The sequence below is a fragment of the Vipera berus genome (assembly GCF_964194415.1).
Source record: "Vipera berus genome assembly, chromosome: 3".
Taxonomy (NCBI): domain Eukaryota; kingdom Metazoa; phylum Chordata; class Lepidosauria; order Squamata; family Viperidae; genus Vipera; species Vipera berus.
This window is the reverse complement of record NC_138204.1, coordinates 211,006,683-211,023,677: the sequence shown is the minus strand read 5'-3', so window position 1 is coordinate 211,023,677 and position 16,995 is coordinate 211,006,683. Positions and strand designations below refer to the sequence as shown.

General features: G+C 39.7%; 1 protein-coding gene across 3 annotated transcripts in view; it reads right to left on the bottom strand.

Moving 5' to 3' along the window:
• LOC308666144 (mas-related G-protein coupled receptor member H-like) overlaps window positions 1-15,143 on the bottom strand; it is a 35,581-nt gene extending 20,438 nt beyond the window's left edge. Inside the window, exons 1-2 of one of the 3 annotated variants that reach the window (XR_014026043.1) lie at window positions 15,023-15,143; window positions 3,673-5,277 (exon numbers count right to left, since the gene is read on the bottom strand). Coding sequence is in view for 1 of the 3 variants with exons in the window: in XM_081324724.1 (XP_081180850.1) it covers window positions 4,287-5,231 (945 nt within the window). In the remaining 2 variants the exon portion in view is untranslated. Of the gene's footprint in view, window positions 1-3,646; window positions 5,278-15,022 lie in introns of those variants that run through there. The other 2 variants (XR_014026044.1, XM_081324724.1) reach the window with 2 other exon arrangements.
• Window positions 15,144-16,995: the final 1,852 nt, after the last annotated feature.

The following is a 16,995-nucleotide window of genomic DNA, read 5'->3' as shown; positions in this document are numbered from 1 at the left end:
CAGGCTGATAGAATTTTGTCAAGAGAATACGATGGTCATAGCAAACACTCTTTTCCAACAACCCAAGAGACGGCTTTACACATGGACATCACCAGACGGTCAACACAGAAATCAGATTGACTATATGCTCTGCAGCCAAAGATGGAGAAGCTCTATACAGTCAGTAAAAACAAGACCAGGAGCTGACTGTGGCTCAGACCATGAGCTTCTTGTTGCAAAGTTTAGGGTTAAATTAAAGAAAGTAGGGAAAAGCGCTAGGCCAGTCAGGTATGAATTAAATCATATCCCCGTTGAATATACAGTAGAGGTGACAAATAGATTTAAGGAATTAGATCTGATAGACAGAGTGCCTGAAGAACTATGGACAGAGGTTCGCAACTTTGTACAACAGGTAGCAACCAAAACCATCCCAAAAAAAAGAAATGCAAGAAAGCAAAATGGCTGTCTGAGGAAGCTTTGCAAATAGCTGAGGAAAGGAGGGAAGCGAAAGGCAAGGGAGAAAAAGAAAGATACACCCAATTAAATTCAGAATTCCAAAGAATAGCTAGAAGAGATAAGAATGCCTTCTTAAATGAACAATGCAAAGAGATAGAAGAAAACAATAGAATAGGGAGGACCAGAGATCTTTTCAAGAAAATTGGGGAGATGAAGGGAACGTTTCATGCAAAAATGGGCATGATAAAGGACCAAAATGGCAGGGACCTAACAGAGGCAGAAGAGATTAAGAAGAGGTGGCAAAATTACACAGAAGAACTATACAAGAATGAGCTTAATGTCCCTGATAATCACAATGAGGTGGTCACTGACCTCGAGCCAGACATCCTAGAATGTGAAGTGAAGTGGGCCTTAGAAAAGCTGAGCAACAACAAAGCTAGTGGAGGTGACAGTATTCCAGCTGAGCTATTCAAAATCTTAAAAGACGATGCAGTAAAAGTGCTACACTCAATTTACCAGCAAATTTGGAAAGCTCAACAGTGGCCACAGGATAGGAAAAGATCAGTTTACATTCCAATTCCAAAGAAAGGCAGTGCCAAAGAATGTTCAAACTATCGCACCATTGCACTCATTTCTCATGCTAGTAAAGTTATTCTTAAAATTCTACAAGCTAGACTCCAGCAGTATGTGGATCGAGAACTACCAGAAGTACAGGCAGGATTTCGAAGAGGCAGAGGAACTAGAGATCAAAGTGCTAACATACGCTGGATCATGGAGAAAGCTAGAGAGTTCCAGAAAAACATCTACTTCTGCTTCATTGACTATGCTAAAGCCTTTTGATTGTGTAGATCATATCAAACTGTGGCAAGTCCTTAAAGAGATGGGCATACCAGACCATCTTATTTGTCTCTTGAGAAACCTATATGCAGGCCAAGAAGCAACAGTGAGAACTGGACATGGATCCACTGATTGGTTCAAAATTGGGAAAGGAGTCCGGTAAGGCTGTATACTGTCGCCTTGCCTATTTAACTTATATGCAGAGCACATCATGAGAAAGACAGGGCTAGATGAATCAAAAGTTGGAATTAAGATTGCCGGAAGAAACATCAACAACCTAAGATATGCAGATGATAGCACTCTAATGGCAGAAAGTGAAGAGGAACTAAAGAGCCTCTTGTTGCGAGTGAAGAAGGAGAGTGCAAAACTTGGGTTGAAACTTAACATTAAGAAAACCAAGATCATGGCATCTGGCCCTCTCAACTCCTGGCAAATAGATGGAGGTAGTGACAGATTTTATTTTCCTGGGCTCCAAGATCACTGCAGATGGGGACTGTAGCCAAGAAATTAAAAGACGCTTGCTCCTGGGGAGGAAAGCCATGTCAAATCTAGACAGCACACTAAAAAGCAGAGACATCACCCTGTCAACAAAAGTGCGTATAGTCAAGGCTATGGTCTTCCCAGTTGCAATGTATGGCAGTGAAACCTGGACCATAAGAAAGGCTGAGCGCCAAAGAATTGAAGCCTTTGAACTATGGTGCTGGAGAAGACTCCTGCGAGTCCCTTGGACTGCAAGGCGATCAAACCGGTCAGTCCTAGAGGAGATCAACCCTGACTGCTCTTTAGAAGGCCAGATCCTGAAGCTAAAACTCAAATACTTTGGCCACCTAAGGAGAAGGAAGGACTCACTGGAGAAGAGCCTAATGCTGGGAAAGATTGAGGGCAATAGAAGAAGGGGACGACAGAGAATGAGGTGGCTGGATGGAGTCACTGAAGCAGTAGGCGTGAGCTTAAATGGACTCCAGAAGATGGTAGAGGACAGGAAGGCCTGGAGGAACATTGTCCATAGGGTCGCGATGGGTCGGACACGACTTCGCAACTAACAACAACAACATCGGCACTGTGCCTGCCCCAGATGATTGAAGTATTTTGGAACAATTCTCCTGCCCTCGGCAGCTCTTACAACTGCTCCCGGTGCAATGTCACCATTGCACACAAGCCATGGTGACACCCCCTTTGCAGATGGTGGGAAGCCAAAAGCCTCTCTTGGTTCCCCTTCTACTTTCATTCTGGGTGCAGTGAGAGAAGAAGCCACCTGGTAGCATTGTGCTCTGCAGAAGCAAGTTGTTGCTCCTTTGCCTGACAGGACAAAGAAGCAAAGAAATCACATTCTCTTCGGGCATTCTCTTGTCTTCAATTCATCTAGCATTTAGTTGCTGTGTGCTTAACCATCTGTCCCCTGTCCTGTGTTGTCTGTCCTGGGTAAACCAGGCAGGAAACGTGACCAGATGAGCAAAAATCTACTTTATTGCAGAGCTGCATTAACAGAAACGTCCACATCTGAAGATATAAACTTTTATTTAACCGTATGAAAAATAAAATATTATAAGCTTTTACTGCAAGAAAAAATTGTCCCTTGGTGCAACTGAAGTTGCTTGAGGCTAAAATAACCTTGCTAAGACACAGGTTCAAGCATCTATTGATTTCTATAATTGTGATGCCTGTGTAATTTAAATGAGTTTAAAATATGAAACCACAAAGCTTAGAATGTTTACTTTATTTCCCAAGGCAGGCAAACTGCCTTCTGTTGATAGGAGAGAAGAGACGTTCTTATAAATGTTAACCCAGAACCATTTAGGAATTTGATACCTACCACTTCTCTCTTAAGTTGAATAGGCAGACACTGATATTGACATTAAATATAATAAAATCAGAATGCCAAGTAGCTATCCTTACCCTTCCTGCACCATTTGAAATTTTTAAAATTGTCTTTATGGGTAGCCCCATGTGATTATAACATAGCAAGATTCATTTCTCTCTGCATTGAGCCATAGCACGTGAACCATAAGGATTTTTTTTTCTAAAATAGTCATTTACACTTTCACAAGAAGCAAAAAAAGTCCAGAGCAACTCCAAGCTTTCTTGCTAGCTTCTTAGGGGGAATACACTGAGTAAATAATATTATTTATTTTCCTTCTATAAAAGATATAGTTGCAGTTGCTTCTGTATCTGCCCTAATGATGTGAAAGCTTTAAATCTCATCTGTATGCACAGACAATAAAGTTACAGCAATTACATTTCAACCATTTGTTATAAGTACAATATATATATATATACATACATATATATATATATATATATATATATATATATATATATATATATATATATATATATATATATATATATATATATATATATATATATACACATGTAGGAAGATCAATTTGTAGATATTACCACTTGAAATTGCTTCAGTCTTTTCTCTGATTCTTTTCTTCTGGAATCAGCCAAAAATGTTTTCATTTAAATGTGAGTTTATAAGGTCTTTCCTTGTTGTAACAGCTGTCCACCTTTTGATTCAACTGAGTTGATGAATCCTGGTCTCACAGAGATACAGATATAGGATCCTCCAGATAGTGTTGAACTAGAGTTCCATTATCATCATGTCATGTCATTTTGGTCATGTAGCTGACAGAACCTGGGATATTTTGAAAGTCACATGTGGGCACCTATGATGGACACCTTCCAAAGGTATGAATGTCAGCTTTGAAAATTCTCAACAATGGTCCTACTGGATCGACATTAAATTTCAAATACACAAAATTGAAGGCCACTCAAACTGGAGAAGACTGAAGAAGACCAAGCTAATTAGTCTTCAAGGAATACTTGATAAATAGGTTAGTCCAACTTGAGAAATGTTTTGTTTCCCACAAAGATAATTGTCTGCATGAATTCTGGATAAATGCAGAAATTAATCAGCATAAAGACCAGTTTCTTTTAAATTAAAAAAAAGAGCTTGGTTGGAAAGAAACGAATGTATCTTTTGAATGACAATAGTGAAAGTAAAATGTTCATATCTTGGAACCTTCCGAAGTTTCCAGTTCATCAGTAGAGAGTTCCTCCTCCTTGAAAACTTTCTGAAACAACTCTTTGATGCCCTTCCGGGTTTTACCCTTCTGCCTCCCCACCAGGTAATAGATCAGGGGGTTAATGCCGCTGTTGATGCAGGTACACAAGTAGCCATAATGTACAAGGTTGGGATGTATATATTTGAAAACGTACAGGATAAAATAAAAGGCATTTAGTGGAAAAGCCAAGAGTAAAAAGAAGAAAAGAGTGAGCAAAATAGCCGTCAAAAGCTTTCTCCGCCTTTGGCTCTTGGATATGAAGCAGATTTTGACAAACAAGACAACGCTGGAGATTGTCATAAGTGGGAGACAAAGCACAGCATTAACAATGAACTGATACATCAGAGTATAACTCTTTCCAAATCCACCCACAGCTATAATTGTGAAGTGAATTGAAGAGAGGATGAAGGAGACGGCCCAGATGACAGCACACACAGTGGTGAACAGATGCACCGGCCGGTGGCATCGGTACCAAATTGGGAAAAGGACCGAAATACACCTGTCCATGCTGATGACTGTCAGGAGAAATTGCCCAGCGCTGTACATTAACAGCAGGACCGTTTGGAAGAGTTCGTAGGGAAAGTCACAATACAAGTGTGTAAAAAGCCAGTGGATTTCGATAATCAGCTCAGCGGTGAGGAAACCAAAGTCCGCAACAGAGAGGTTGATAATATAAATGGCGAAAGTGTTCCTCTTAACGTTGGATCCCAGCAGCCAGATAACAAGGCCGTTGCCCAACATTCCCAACACACAAAAGAGCATGGTGAAAATTGCAAAAATAAGCACTTCATCAGTTATGCCAGAATCATAGCATGTTCTGTTTTTACCACTGGATGTTTCGTTGATTTGTGCTAAGACACTGAATGGAGAGGGGGATGCCATATCCATGATGCTCCAGTCTTTTGTCTTCCTTCTGGGGCTTCAGATACTCCTGCTGGAACAGAAGAGAAACATTGGCATTAGGCTTTATCATCATTCCTAAAAATTTATTTATTTATTTATTTTATTTAGTTACATTTATATACTGCCCTATTCCCTGAGGACTCAGGGCGGTTTACAGGAAATTAAAAAATCCACCATACAAAAGTTAAAAAACCAAATTAAAAAATATTAAATTGACCCTGTATACTTAAAACCCCAATTAAAAATTTCTCCTCAGCCTGGGCCCGAGAGCTCAAAGAGCCAGGTCTTCAGGCCCCGGCGGAATGATCGGAGGTCGGGGGCAGTCCTCAGCTCCACCGGCAGCTGGTTCCAGAGGGCAGGCGCTCCCACTGAGAAGGCCCTATCCCTGGGTGTCACCCGCCGGCAATCTCTCACCGGCGGCACCCTGAGCAGACCCTCCCTGTGGGAGCGCACTGGGCGAAGGGCGTTTGATGCCGGCAGTAGGTGTTCCCTCAAATAGCCCGGACCCAGGCCATGTAGGGCTTTATATTGATTGCATGTCAGAATATGTGAGAATATTGCATCTAAGTCTAATTGGTGGCATGTTAGCAAGGGCATGTTGGCTTGCAAGATTGTCTCTGAATTAGCAATCGGATAGACTAGATTGAGCATATTCGAAGTAGAATTGGGTTTTGATTATACTTGTGGTCAACTGGCCAAAAGTACCCATACTGATCAGTCCTGTCCTTACTATTAGATTTTATGGTTTGAACTAAGGGTGGTAATTTTCCCTTGTGTGTCTGAATAAAATGTGTTAGGTGAAAGCTTTGATTCATCAAAGCAATGTTGGGTGGTGGTGATTAGTATCTATGGTCCCATCTGGTGTATTCATGGAACATGGAAGATTGTGACCTCAAATCTAAAAGTGGTAAATAGTAAGGAACATGGATTAATGAATGGAAGGGAGGGAAGACGGAGAGAGGGAAGGAAAGAAGAAGGAAGGGAAGGAGGAGGTTTGGCTAGTCTAAAAATAAGAAAAAACCAGGGGAGACATGATAGCAATGTATTTGAGGGGCTGCCACAAAGAAGAGGGTGTTGTGTAGTGAGTTCTTTGCTGGCAGTAAGCGAGACGAGAGGTTGCAAACAGGAACATTGCTTTATTGAGGCAAACAGGAACAGAACTGAAACAGAGGCTTCTGCACAGCTACTTATATGGTTGGCCACTAGGTGGCAGTCAATAGGTTTAAAGGAACCCATTCCCGCCCCAAATCATCCAATGATCTTCTTGGAGACAGCAAGTCTGGCTAGTCAGTGACCGTTACACAGACACACCAATTGAGCAACCTTAAGCAGCATTCAAACAGACACGTGAAACAGTTCAAGTAAAATCCCAATACATTACAGAGGGCATCAAACTATTCTCCAAAGAACCAAAGAGCAGGACAAGAAACAATGGTTGGAAACTGACCAAAGAGAGAAGCAACCTGGGGCCTTCGCACAGGTTCGCCTAGTGTGCCAGTTGCGCCCCTTTTTGGACCGAGATGCCCTATGCACAGTTACCCACACCCTCGTCACTTCTCGTTTGGATTACTGCAATGCTCTTTACATGGGGCTGCCCTTGAAGAGCATCCGGAGGCTTCAACTGGTGCAGAATGCAGCCGCACGGGTGCTTATGGGAGTATCTCAGTACTCCCATGTTACACCACTCCTGCGCGAGCTGCATTGGCTTCCAGTTGCCCTCCAGGTGCGATTCAAGGTGCTAGTTATAACCTTTAAAGCCCTACATGGCTTAGGACTGGGGTACTTGCGAGACCACTTGCTGCCATTGTCAACCTCCCATCGCCCAGTTCACTCCCACAGAGTCGGCCTCCTCAGGGTGCCGTTGGCCAGGCAATGCCGGCTGGTGACCCCCAGGGGGAGAGCCTTCTCTGTGGGCACGCCGACCCTTTGGAATGAATTGCCCCCAGAGCTGCGGATGCCCCTGACCTTTGGTCCTTCCACCGTGACCTGAAGACGTGGTTGTTCCAACAAGCAGGCCTGGACTGACTACAGTTTTAATTAGCTTTTTACTGGTTTTTAAATCGTCATATAATTATTGTATTTATTGTTTAATTCTTTTTTAAATTTTCTATTTTATGTTTTTAATTTTTATTGCTATGCACCGCCCTGAGTCCTTAGGGAGAAGGGTGGCATATAAATTTAATAAAATAAATAAATAAATAAATAAATTAAGAGGAAACTTCCTAACATTGAGGACAATTAACCAGTGGAACAGCTTGCCTCCAGAAATCGTGGGTGCTCCATCACTGGAGATTTTTAAGAAGACACTGGACAGTCACATGTCTGAAATGGTATAGGTTCTCCTGCTTGAGCAGGGGGCTGGACTAGAAGACCCACAGGGTCCCTTCCAGCTCTATTCTATTCTGAACAAGAATAAAAGAAAGGGGAAAATGTACAAGATAAAAATGGTCTGATGGGTTAAAACGGGGAACCAGCCTATATTCACTTTTATTAGATTTTCTTTCAAGATGTCATATCTCCTACAATGGACTAATTATACTTTTAAAATAAACAACAAAAACGAAGTGGTGTTTTCTCAAACAATGAGCAAAGATTCAATTGCTTATGTTGCTTTCACCTTTGTCCTGAAGCTTTCATTAATGCTTTTTGGTGAAACTGTTTTGCCTTGTTAGATGAAAAAAAAAATCTTTCAGAGGCACTTAACAAAAAGACAGGAAAACAGCAGTACATAAATAGGATATGTATAAACAATGCTTTTAGTGAAATGTCTTTTGATGCTTGGATTGAGGAATCAAGAGGAAGAATAATAGAGGAAGAAGTAAGTCAGTTTACTGACTATCTTCTATCTCTCACGATGCAGTTAAATCTTGCACTATAAATATGCCCTTATTTGCATTTTCTGTTGCTTCCTCATTTTAGATTTTGATTATAACATCTTTGGCCAGGCTATGTGTGTCTTGTGTCCTTTAAAAATTCCTTTTGGAAACTGTCTCAGTACATGGTGTGTGGACCCAACTACAAGCCTTCTTGGTGGTGGTCTCCATTCCATAGAAAACTCTCCTTCCAGAAGTGAGGATGATGGTATTTTACAAATTAGCCAACATTTTTTTAAAATATGCATTTGGTCCTTAAATTAATTTACTGTTTGTGCCTATAAGAGTGTTTATTGACAATTTTAATGAACTCCGTTTTGTTCTTAGGGTTTACAATCTCATAACCCACTTAGACTCCGCAAGAACTAGGGTGGGGTATAAATATTGTTAAATAAATAAATAGACATATGTGCATAATATACACTGATGGCAGAGGTAGTTTCTATATTTTCAGATATTCTTCAGTAACATTCTGGGCAGAGAAAATGGATGCATTATTTCCCCTAGTTAAGTTCCAGAATATCACACTTCCATTCAGGAAAACTTCTCCAAAATTCTCTTTTCCTTTGAATTTTTTTTTTTTTGCCAAAACAAAGTCTTGATTATCAGATTTTTTAAAAAAAGAATAATAATTGTGAGAAAAATGCAATAATGGGAAAAATACAAAAAATGCCTAACACTAAGGTCAAATCAACTTAGTAAATAATTAAAAATGAGTTTGCTATTTACTAAATATTGCTTAATTTACAAGTTACTGTTCTACAAGTGGTTGCTTCTACTGTTTTTGTGCATGGATATCGATGAGCAACAGGCTGTGCTTGGATGAATATTTTCATTGCATAGAATTTGTACTTTCTCACAGATCCTTAGATTAAGGTTAAATGCAAGCCTGAAGGTTTTGCAAAATAAGCAATGGACATGCAGGTAAGCAAGAGGCATAATATTATATATATAATATTCATACAAACACTGATGCACATATACATGCAAACACAAATGCACACATACACAAACACCATTTACAAAAGTGTTGGCAAGAAAACTGCAGGGACTTTCCCAATACAAATTAAGAGTTAAAAAAAGAAAAGAGAAAAAGAAAAAAAAAATGAAAGAAAAAAACTGTTCAAAGAAAAAGATTAGCAGAAAGATCAAAAAGAAAGAAGAACAATATAAAGAAGTTGCTTCTAATCTTCTTTTCTGCAGTCTAATCAACAAAACGATAAACTATAAGTTCATTTTTAAACTTTTTACACAAAAAATCCATAAGTGTTCTCACTCACCAATAAATGAAGTTATTGTCTTTTCAGTTAAAAATATGTTCTTCTAGCCTGTGATTAGTATTATTGTTGACAGCCATATTTTGTATATTTGTATGGGGACTGAGCCATCAAAGAAATATGCACACATACACTGTAATACATTAGTTACAGAAACTCAAATCCCAAAGATTAAAAAAAAAAACCCACCTAAATATACTAAGACAAAGCAAGCATACAAACATAAGTGCATGTGCACACGCGTGCACACACACAAAAGAGTTATGTACGTGCTTTGTCTCTGAGGAACCAAATGTGTGCTGCTATTTAAATAAATGCAAATGAGGGGGAAAAGAATGCAAACTAAATAAACAAATGAATCTTTAAAGGTAAATAAACCTTGAGCTAAATGAATCCTGAGCAAGAAGCTGTGAGAGAGTTGCATGAGTTTCATCGCTATTCAGGCATAAATCTATTAAGTCTGCTTCACAAACCACCTCTGCGTTTCCTTGGCTTAAACACCTATGGCTAATTAAGCATATAAATATTCATATTTATTTTTATATGCAATCTTCCTGAACAATCATTAGTTGCCCTCTATTTCCCATTAAATAAACCATTTTATGTGCAACTTCCCCTAAATTAAGCTTTGCTGGATGCAATCTTTGAAATGATCAACATTTGGAGAATTACACAATAGGAAGAACAATGTTATCATTTCCAGATTAGTTAAGAATGGGGAAATTTAACTGATTTGCTTAGAAACTAGAAACTAACTAAATATGTTCTTAAGTCCTCCCTAGGTCAAAATTAATGGTGTGATAATTTCATGGGCATGTTGATTGTTTTCTTAGCAGCAACTTAACCACTGTCTGTCTGTCCTTTGTCTTTAATTTTCCACTAATCTCCTTCCACTTTTGATGTTGCATAGCTTTCCAAGAGGATCCAATGCTAGTTGGGCTTCTTAAATAAGAATGGTTTACTAATCAACTTAAGTGATTCACGCTTTATGTGACAAGTAAAGATGGTGAAACAATATAAACATTGGGCACTTTATATAGTGAAGATTTCAATAGTAAATGAGACTCTGAATTTAGCGCTGGTTGTAACGCTATGGTGGACATTTCTTGTTACAATTGTGTCACAATAGCAAGAACTAAGCAAAATTGCGAGTAAATGAGTTTGACTTCTAAAAGTTGCTTAGTAGACAAATCCTTGATTGGGAATGCAGAGTAAATCTAATGGTAAGAATTTCCCATTCTCCAATTCTGTTGGGGCTTACTCAGAAGTAAACAATGCTGCACATAATGGGACAATTCTGATCTGCATATATATGTGCTTCTAATATGTACTTTCTTTTTTAGAATAATGCAATAAACTGTAAATATTGAAAATTATTATTATTATTATTATTATTATTATTATTATTATTATTATTATTATTATTATTATTATTATTATTATTATTATTATTATTATTATTATTATTTATTAAATTTTTATACCGGCCTTCTCCTGAAGGACTCAGGGCGGTGTACAGGGCAATAAATATCAGAATATAAATACAAAAGATAAAAAAGAAGTTAAAAGGAATTAAATAATTATGCCCGATATAATACAATAATTAAAACTATGTTAAAATTAGATCCAACCCTAAACCCATCAGACCAGGCCAGATTGTTCAAATAGATAAGTTTTTAAATCGCGCCGGAAGGAGCGAAGGTCGGGGGCCATCCGGAGCTCAACCGGCAAGTGGTTCCATAGGTCTGGCGCGCCCACAGAGAACGCCCTCCCACTGGGGGCCACCAATCGACATTCTCTGATCGGAGGCACCCTGAGGAGGCCCTCCCTGTGGGAGCGCACTGGACGGAGGGAGGTTGATGCCGGCAGCAGGTGCTGCCGTAGGTAATCCGGACCCGTGCCATGTAGGGCTTTATAGGTCATTACCAGCACCTTGAATCTCACCCGGAGGGCAACTGGCAACCAATGCAGCTCACGGAGCTGAGGTGTAACATGGGAGTATCGGGAGACCCCCAACACCACTCGCGCGGCTGCATTCTGCACCAGTTGAAGCCTCCGAGTGGTCCTCAAGGGCAGCCCCATGTAGAGAGTATTGCAGTAGTCCAAACGAGAGGTCACGAGCGCATGAGTGACTGTACACAAGGCATCCCAGTCTAGATAGGGCCGCAACTGGCGCACCAGGCGAACCTGGGCGAAGGCCCCCCTAGTCACAGCTCCTATATGATCTTCTAAGGAGAGCTGTGAATCTAGAAGGACCCCCAAGTTGCGAGCCCGATCTACGGGGGGTAATAACTCACCCCCCATATTAAGAGATGGAATATTCTGCGTTTCCCGAGATGCCAACACGCACAGCCACTCAGTCTTGTCAGGGTTGAGCTGAAGCCTGTTCCTCCCCATCCAGACCCGGACCGCCTCCAGGCAATGGGACATCAAGTAGAAAATGAAAATGATAACATTTGCATCCAAATTAGGTTTTGCAATAGTGGCGAATATCTGTAGCTTGGGTGTAGGATGAGGGTGAAGGTTCATTCTCTGAGTTTGTGGGTTGGTATAATAATAATAATAATAATAATAATAATAATAATAATAATAATAATAATAATAATAATAATAACAACAACAACAACAACAACAACAACAATAATAATAATAATAATAATAATAATAATAATAATAATAATAATAATAATAGTAATAATAATAATAAAAGTTGGAAGGGACTTTTGAGGTCATCTAGTCGAATGTCCTGCTCAGGCAGGAAACCCTATATCATTTTGGACAAATGGCTGTCCAATTTCTTCTTAAAAAAATTCCAGTGCTGGAGTTTGAAATGCATATCAGTCTCCCTTTAATTCTTTGTTAGCAATCTAAAAAAAATTACACAAATATGAGCTGTCACTGTTGTGACTACTGCCTGTCGATGGCCTTCGGTTAGGCTGAAACAGGAAATAAAGATTTGTCCCATGTTTGGGGCCTAGCAAGGTAATCTAAATAGTTAACAAGCAGTTCAGTCTCTTCTTTAAAACTTCCAGTGTTGGAGCATTCACTGCTTCTTGAGGCAGGTTGTTTCACTGGTTGATTGTTCTAACAGTCAGGAAGTTTCTCCTTGGTTCTAGGTTGCTTCTCTCCTTGATTAATTTCCATCTCTTGCTTCTTGTCCTGCCTTCAGGCACTTTGGAGAATAGCTTGACTCCCTCTTCTTTGGGGCAGCCCCTGAGATATTGGGGGCTGCCAGAAAGAAGAGGGAGTTAAGCTATTCTCCAAAGCATTTCTGAACATTTCGTTAACAGGCTAGGTAACATATTCAGCAGAGTTTAGGGGATGTCAGGATCAGTGTTCTGTTTATAAGGGCTTCAACCCTCACTTGACACACCCACACCTGAAGTCCTCATAAACAGAAGAACACTGATGCTGACATCCCCTGAACTCCGCTGAATACATTACCTAGCCCGGTAATGAAACGTTTGGAAACCAACCCACAAGCTCACAGAATGAACCTTCACTCTCAAATTAGGTTCTCCGGTAGTGTACCCTTGCAACAACTAAATTTGTTTCTTTTCAGTGTCTTTTTAATAAACACTGACATAGTTTCCATAATTAACGCTAGCATTGTCAGCAGTGCGTATGCTGAAAGTTCTGGAAATGTTAAGCTTGCATAATTCCTGCTTTGCAATATCAAAACTCCTGGTATTTACATTTAATAAATGAGAATACAGAATGTTCTCTTGTGAATGTGCCACTTGCTGTAAAACATGTCCAGTTTTTAGCAATATCAAATCACTGAACGTTTCTCAATCAGCTGTTACACTTCCACCCACAAGACTGGCATTATTTCACAACTGTGTTATAGAAGATTGGCCTTCCCTTTTTCACATGGGTCACATTTTTTTTTGCTTATCTTATAAGTATGAGCTACTGTGCTGTTTCTGGATTAAATGAATTCATTTTCACCTGAGTATTTTGGATCACCTAACTAAGCAATCCCATTCCATCACCATCATTCAGCTCTCCAGGCAAAAATGCTGTAACATTTCTCTTCCATTAGTCATTTAGTCAAAGCTTACATTTTGATTTATAATTAAATTTGATTTATACCTGTGCCCAAAAGGTCTGATTTGGAACATTGGTTTATGGTTTGGCACAGTAATTAAGGCATCAGACTAGAAGCCAGGGGTTCATTCTTAGGCTCAGAGCATCGCTTGATTTTGGGCCACTCATTCTCTCTCAGCCCTTGGAAGGCTGGCAAATCAGAGAATGATGCCAAGGAAACTTCATGGACTTCTCCATGTGATTGTTAGGAATAGAATAGAATAGAACTGGAAGGGACCTTGGAGGTCTTCTAGTCCAGCCCCCTATTCGAGCAGGAGAACCTATACCATTTCAGACAAGTGACTGTCTAGTCTCTTTCTTCTTTAAAATCTCCAGCGATGGAGCGCCCACAATTTCTGGAGGCAAGCTGTTGCACTGGTTAATTGTCCTCACTGTTGGGAATTTTCTCCTTAATTCCACGTTGCTTCTCTCTTTGGTCATTTTCCAACATGGTTTCTTATCTTGCCCTCTGGTGCTTTGGAGAATAATTTGACCCCCTCTTCTTTGTGGCAGCCCCTTAAATACTGGAATACTGCTACCATGTCTCCCCTATTTCTTTTCTTTAGACTGGGAGTTGAGACTGAGTAGAAGGCATGCACCCACCCACCCACAAATGTTTTAAATAACTGATTGCAGCCTTGAAATGCTTTCTCTTCCCCAGTTTGGACTGAAACCTCCTGCTCTTTGGCTCATAACACTTACTAGAACCTTGCTATTAGGGTTTCTCTTCTAGTGAGATAGCCAGGTATGTTGGTGATAGAAGAGCATGAAAAACGGTTCAGAAGTTAGGAAGTAGGAAAAGCTTCTTAGTTGGCATTTGGGTAAATTCCCATTAAAATGTCAACAAATGTCCACTTTAAATTTCTGAACCCAGATTTATTTCCCAATATCCTAAACTGGATATTTGTATTATCTGAAATATATAAATATGTATAGCAGGGGGAAACTAAAAAATATATATTATGGAATAGTGTTGGCAGAATACCTATATTAGGAAAAAGTATGCATCAGCATATTTATAATGAGAAATATACAGCATGTCTACATTAGCAGAAACTCATTCAAAGCATGTAAAATTCTTTACATGGGTGAGGAGGATGCATGGATTGCATAGTTTAAAAGCAATCACAGTCTGCCTATGAAACGGGTCAGATGGACTCTGAGGTAGAAAAAAGAAGAAACCACATGAAATTAAAAAAACAAAACAAAATTCTCTTATGTATATTGGGAATCATGAAAGCATATAAAGGGATTATCTAACAAATCTAATTATTTATTCCATTAGCACTTTTATTCAATGGAAATATTACCACGATGAATGGTTAAAATTTAGATTTCGCTAGTGGGTGCCACTACAGAGGTAATAGAAAGGGGTGATGACAGATCAATAGAAACAAAAAAAAACCCAAACATTTAAGGTTATTTTGAGACATTTTGGTTAGAAAGAATTCGAGAAGATTCCATCAAACTCTTTGGAGGAAAAGTATACGATGAAGGATTACAGATAGAAAATGTAAAGTTTCTAGGAAAGTCTTACCTTCTCTTTGAAGAAGACTACTAGAAATTCTCCTTCTAGACTACTGCAAGGTCTTCTTCTAGATGTCAAGGCTTTTCGTCTTAATCTCAATGCTGGCTTCAGAAGAATTATGGCCACTCACTCATCCCTGAGGAGAAAATATTACAGAATTGCTTTATGTATGTTCAGGAGAGGTGGAGCACGAGAGACACACCCACAATAAGTGAGGTCTGGGTGCCCAACTATTAGGAAACAAGTGCATCCTTTTTTGAAATCATTCCTGCCAGGAAATGAGGAACTATTTTTTCAGCGAGCTCTGAAAGCAATGAATATTACGAGGTTAAGTGTGCTAATAGAGGAAAGCTTGCCAATATACCTGCTTTGTCAGAATGCCAGGTGCCACCAATACCAGAATAATAAGAACAAACCATAATAACTTCAAAGCAACAATAATAATGTGAAAGATAGAGCCAGATCGAACATGCTACATTGAGGAGGATTCCAATTATATGTCCAAGTATGGGATTAGCTGCTTATGAAAGTCCAATAATTGAGTGCCTAAAGCTCCAAAGGGACGCGGTGGCTCAGTGGGTTAGGACGCTGAGCTTGTTGATCAGAAGATCGGCAGTTTGGCAGGTCAAATCCCGAGTGCCGCATAGCAGAGTGAGCACCTGTTACTCGTCCCAGCTTCTGCCAACCTAGCAGTTCGAAAGCATGTAAAAATGCAAGTAGAAAAATAGGAACCACTACGGTGGGAAGGTAACAGCGTTTCGTGCGCCTTTAGCGTCTAGTCATGCTGGCCACATGACCACGGAGACGTCCTCAGACAAGCGCTGGCTCTTCGGCTTTGAAACGGAGATGAGCACCGGCCCCTAGAGTTGGAAACGACTAGCACGCACATGGGGGGGGAACCTTTACCTTTTTAAAGCTCCAAAAGATATGCAGGCATCAATCATCTGAAATTGTTCCGGACAGCACAGGCTCTTGGAGGAAATTTTTGAAACTCTGATTAAAAGCACAGAGTTCAACTTCAATTTTGGGTGCCACTGAGGGAAGATGGTGGACTGTAATTGACTGATGAAAAGTTTTGGAAAGTCCTCGAAAGACAGATGCCAATGGAGAGTAGATTATAGACCAGAATTTTTCCTACTTGGCATAACAACAGAGAAACACACTAAAGAAGAGTTACAGTATATATACAGTAATGATACACATCATCACAGCAGCGAGAATGACGTTCGCCCAGAAATGGAAAAATAGTGAATACCTGATGAGAGAGAAGTGATAAATAAAATTTGGGCGTGCGCAGAAATGGACAAGTTAACTTTGGAAGTAAAAAATAAAGATCAGTCAGATTACTACAAAATTTGGAATAAGTTTTACCTATGGTGGGAACAGAAAGGAAGATCTCAATAGATATATACAAAATGCTGATTTCACATATTACTGGAATGAGGTGGTCGATAGGATGGAATATTGTATAACTATATATAAATGATATGTACATAAAATGTATATATGTATATAAAACACAAAAATGATGTTAGACAAGAAGGAATGTCAGACCATTAACACCTTGTCCAAAGTTTTAAATAATAAAATTTGCAATAAAAAAAAGAAAGACAGATTCCAATGAAATTAAATGTCTATGGAGATTCTCAGTCATCTAGGTCATGCCCACAGAGAGGGCCTCCTCAGGGTGCCCCCGATCAGGAATGCCGACTGGTGGCCCCCAGGGGGAGGGCCTTCTCTGTGGGCGCTCCGGCATTATGGAACCAACTGCCGGTGGAGCTCCGGATGACATCAGACCTCCGAACCTTCCGTCGCGGCCTGAAGACCCACTTGTTTGAATTAGCTGGTCTGGCCTGATGGGGGATTATGGGTTTTTTAAATTGGTGTTTTTAGTATTGTATTATTGTTTTTTAACTGGGCATTGGTTTAATTTCTTTTTAACTTTTGTATCGTTATTTATATATGCCCTGTGAACCGCCCTG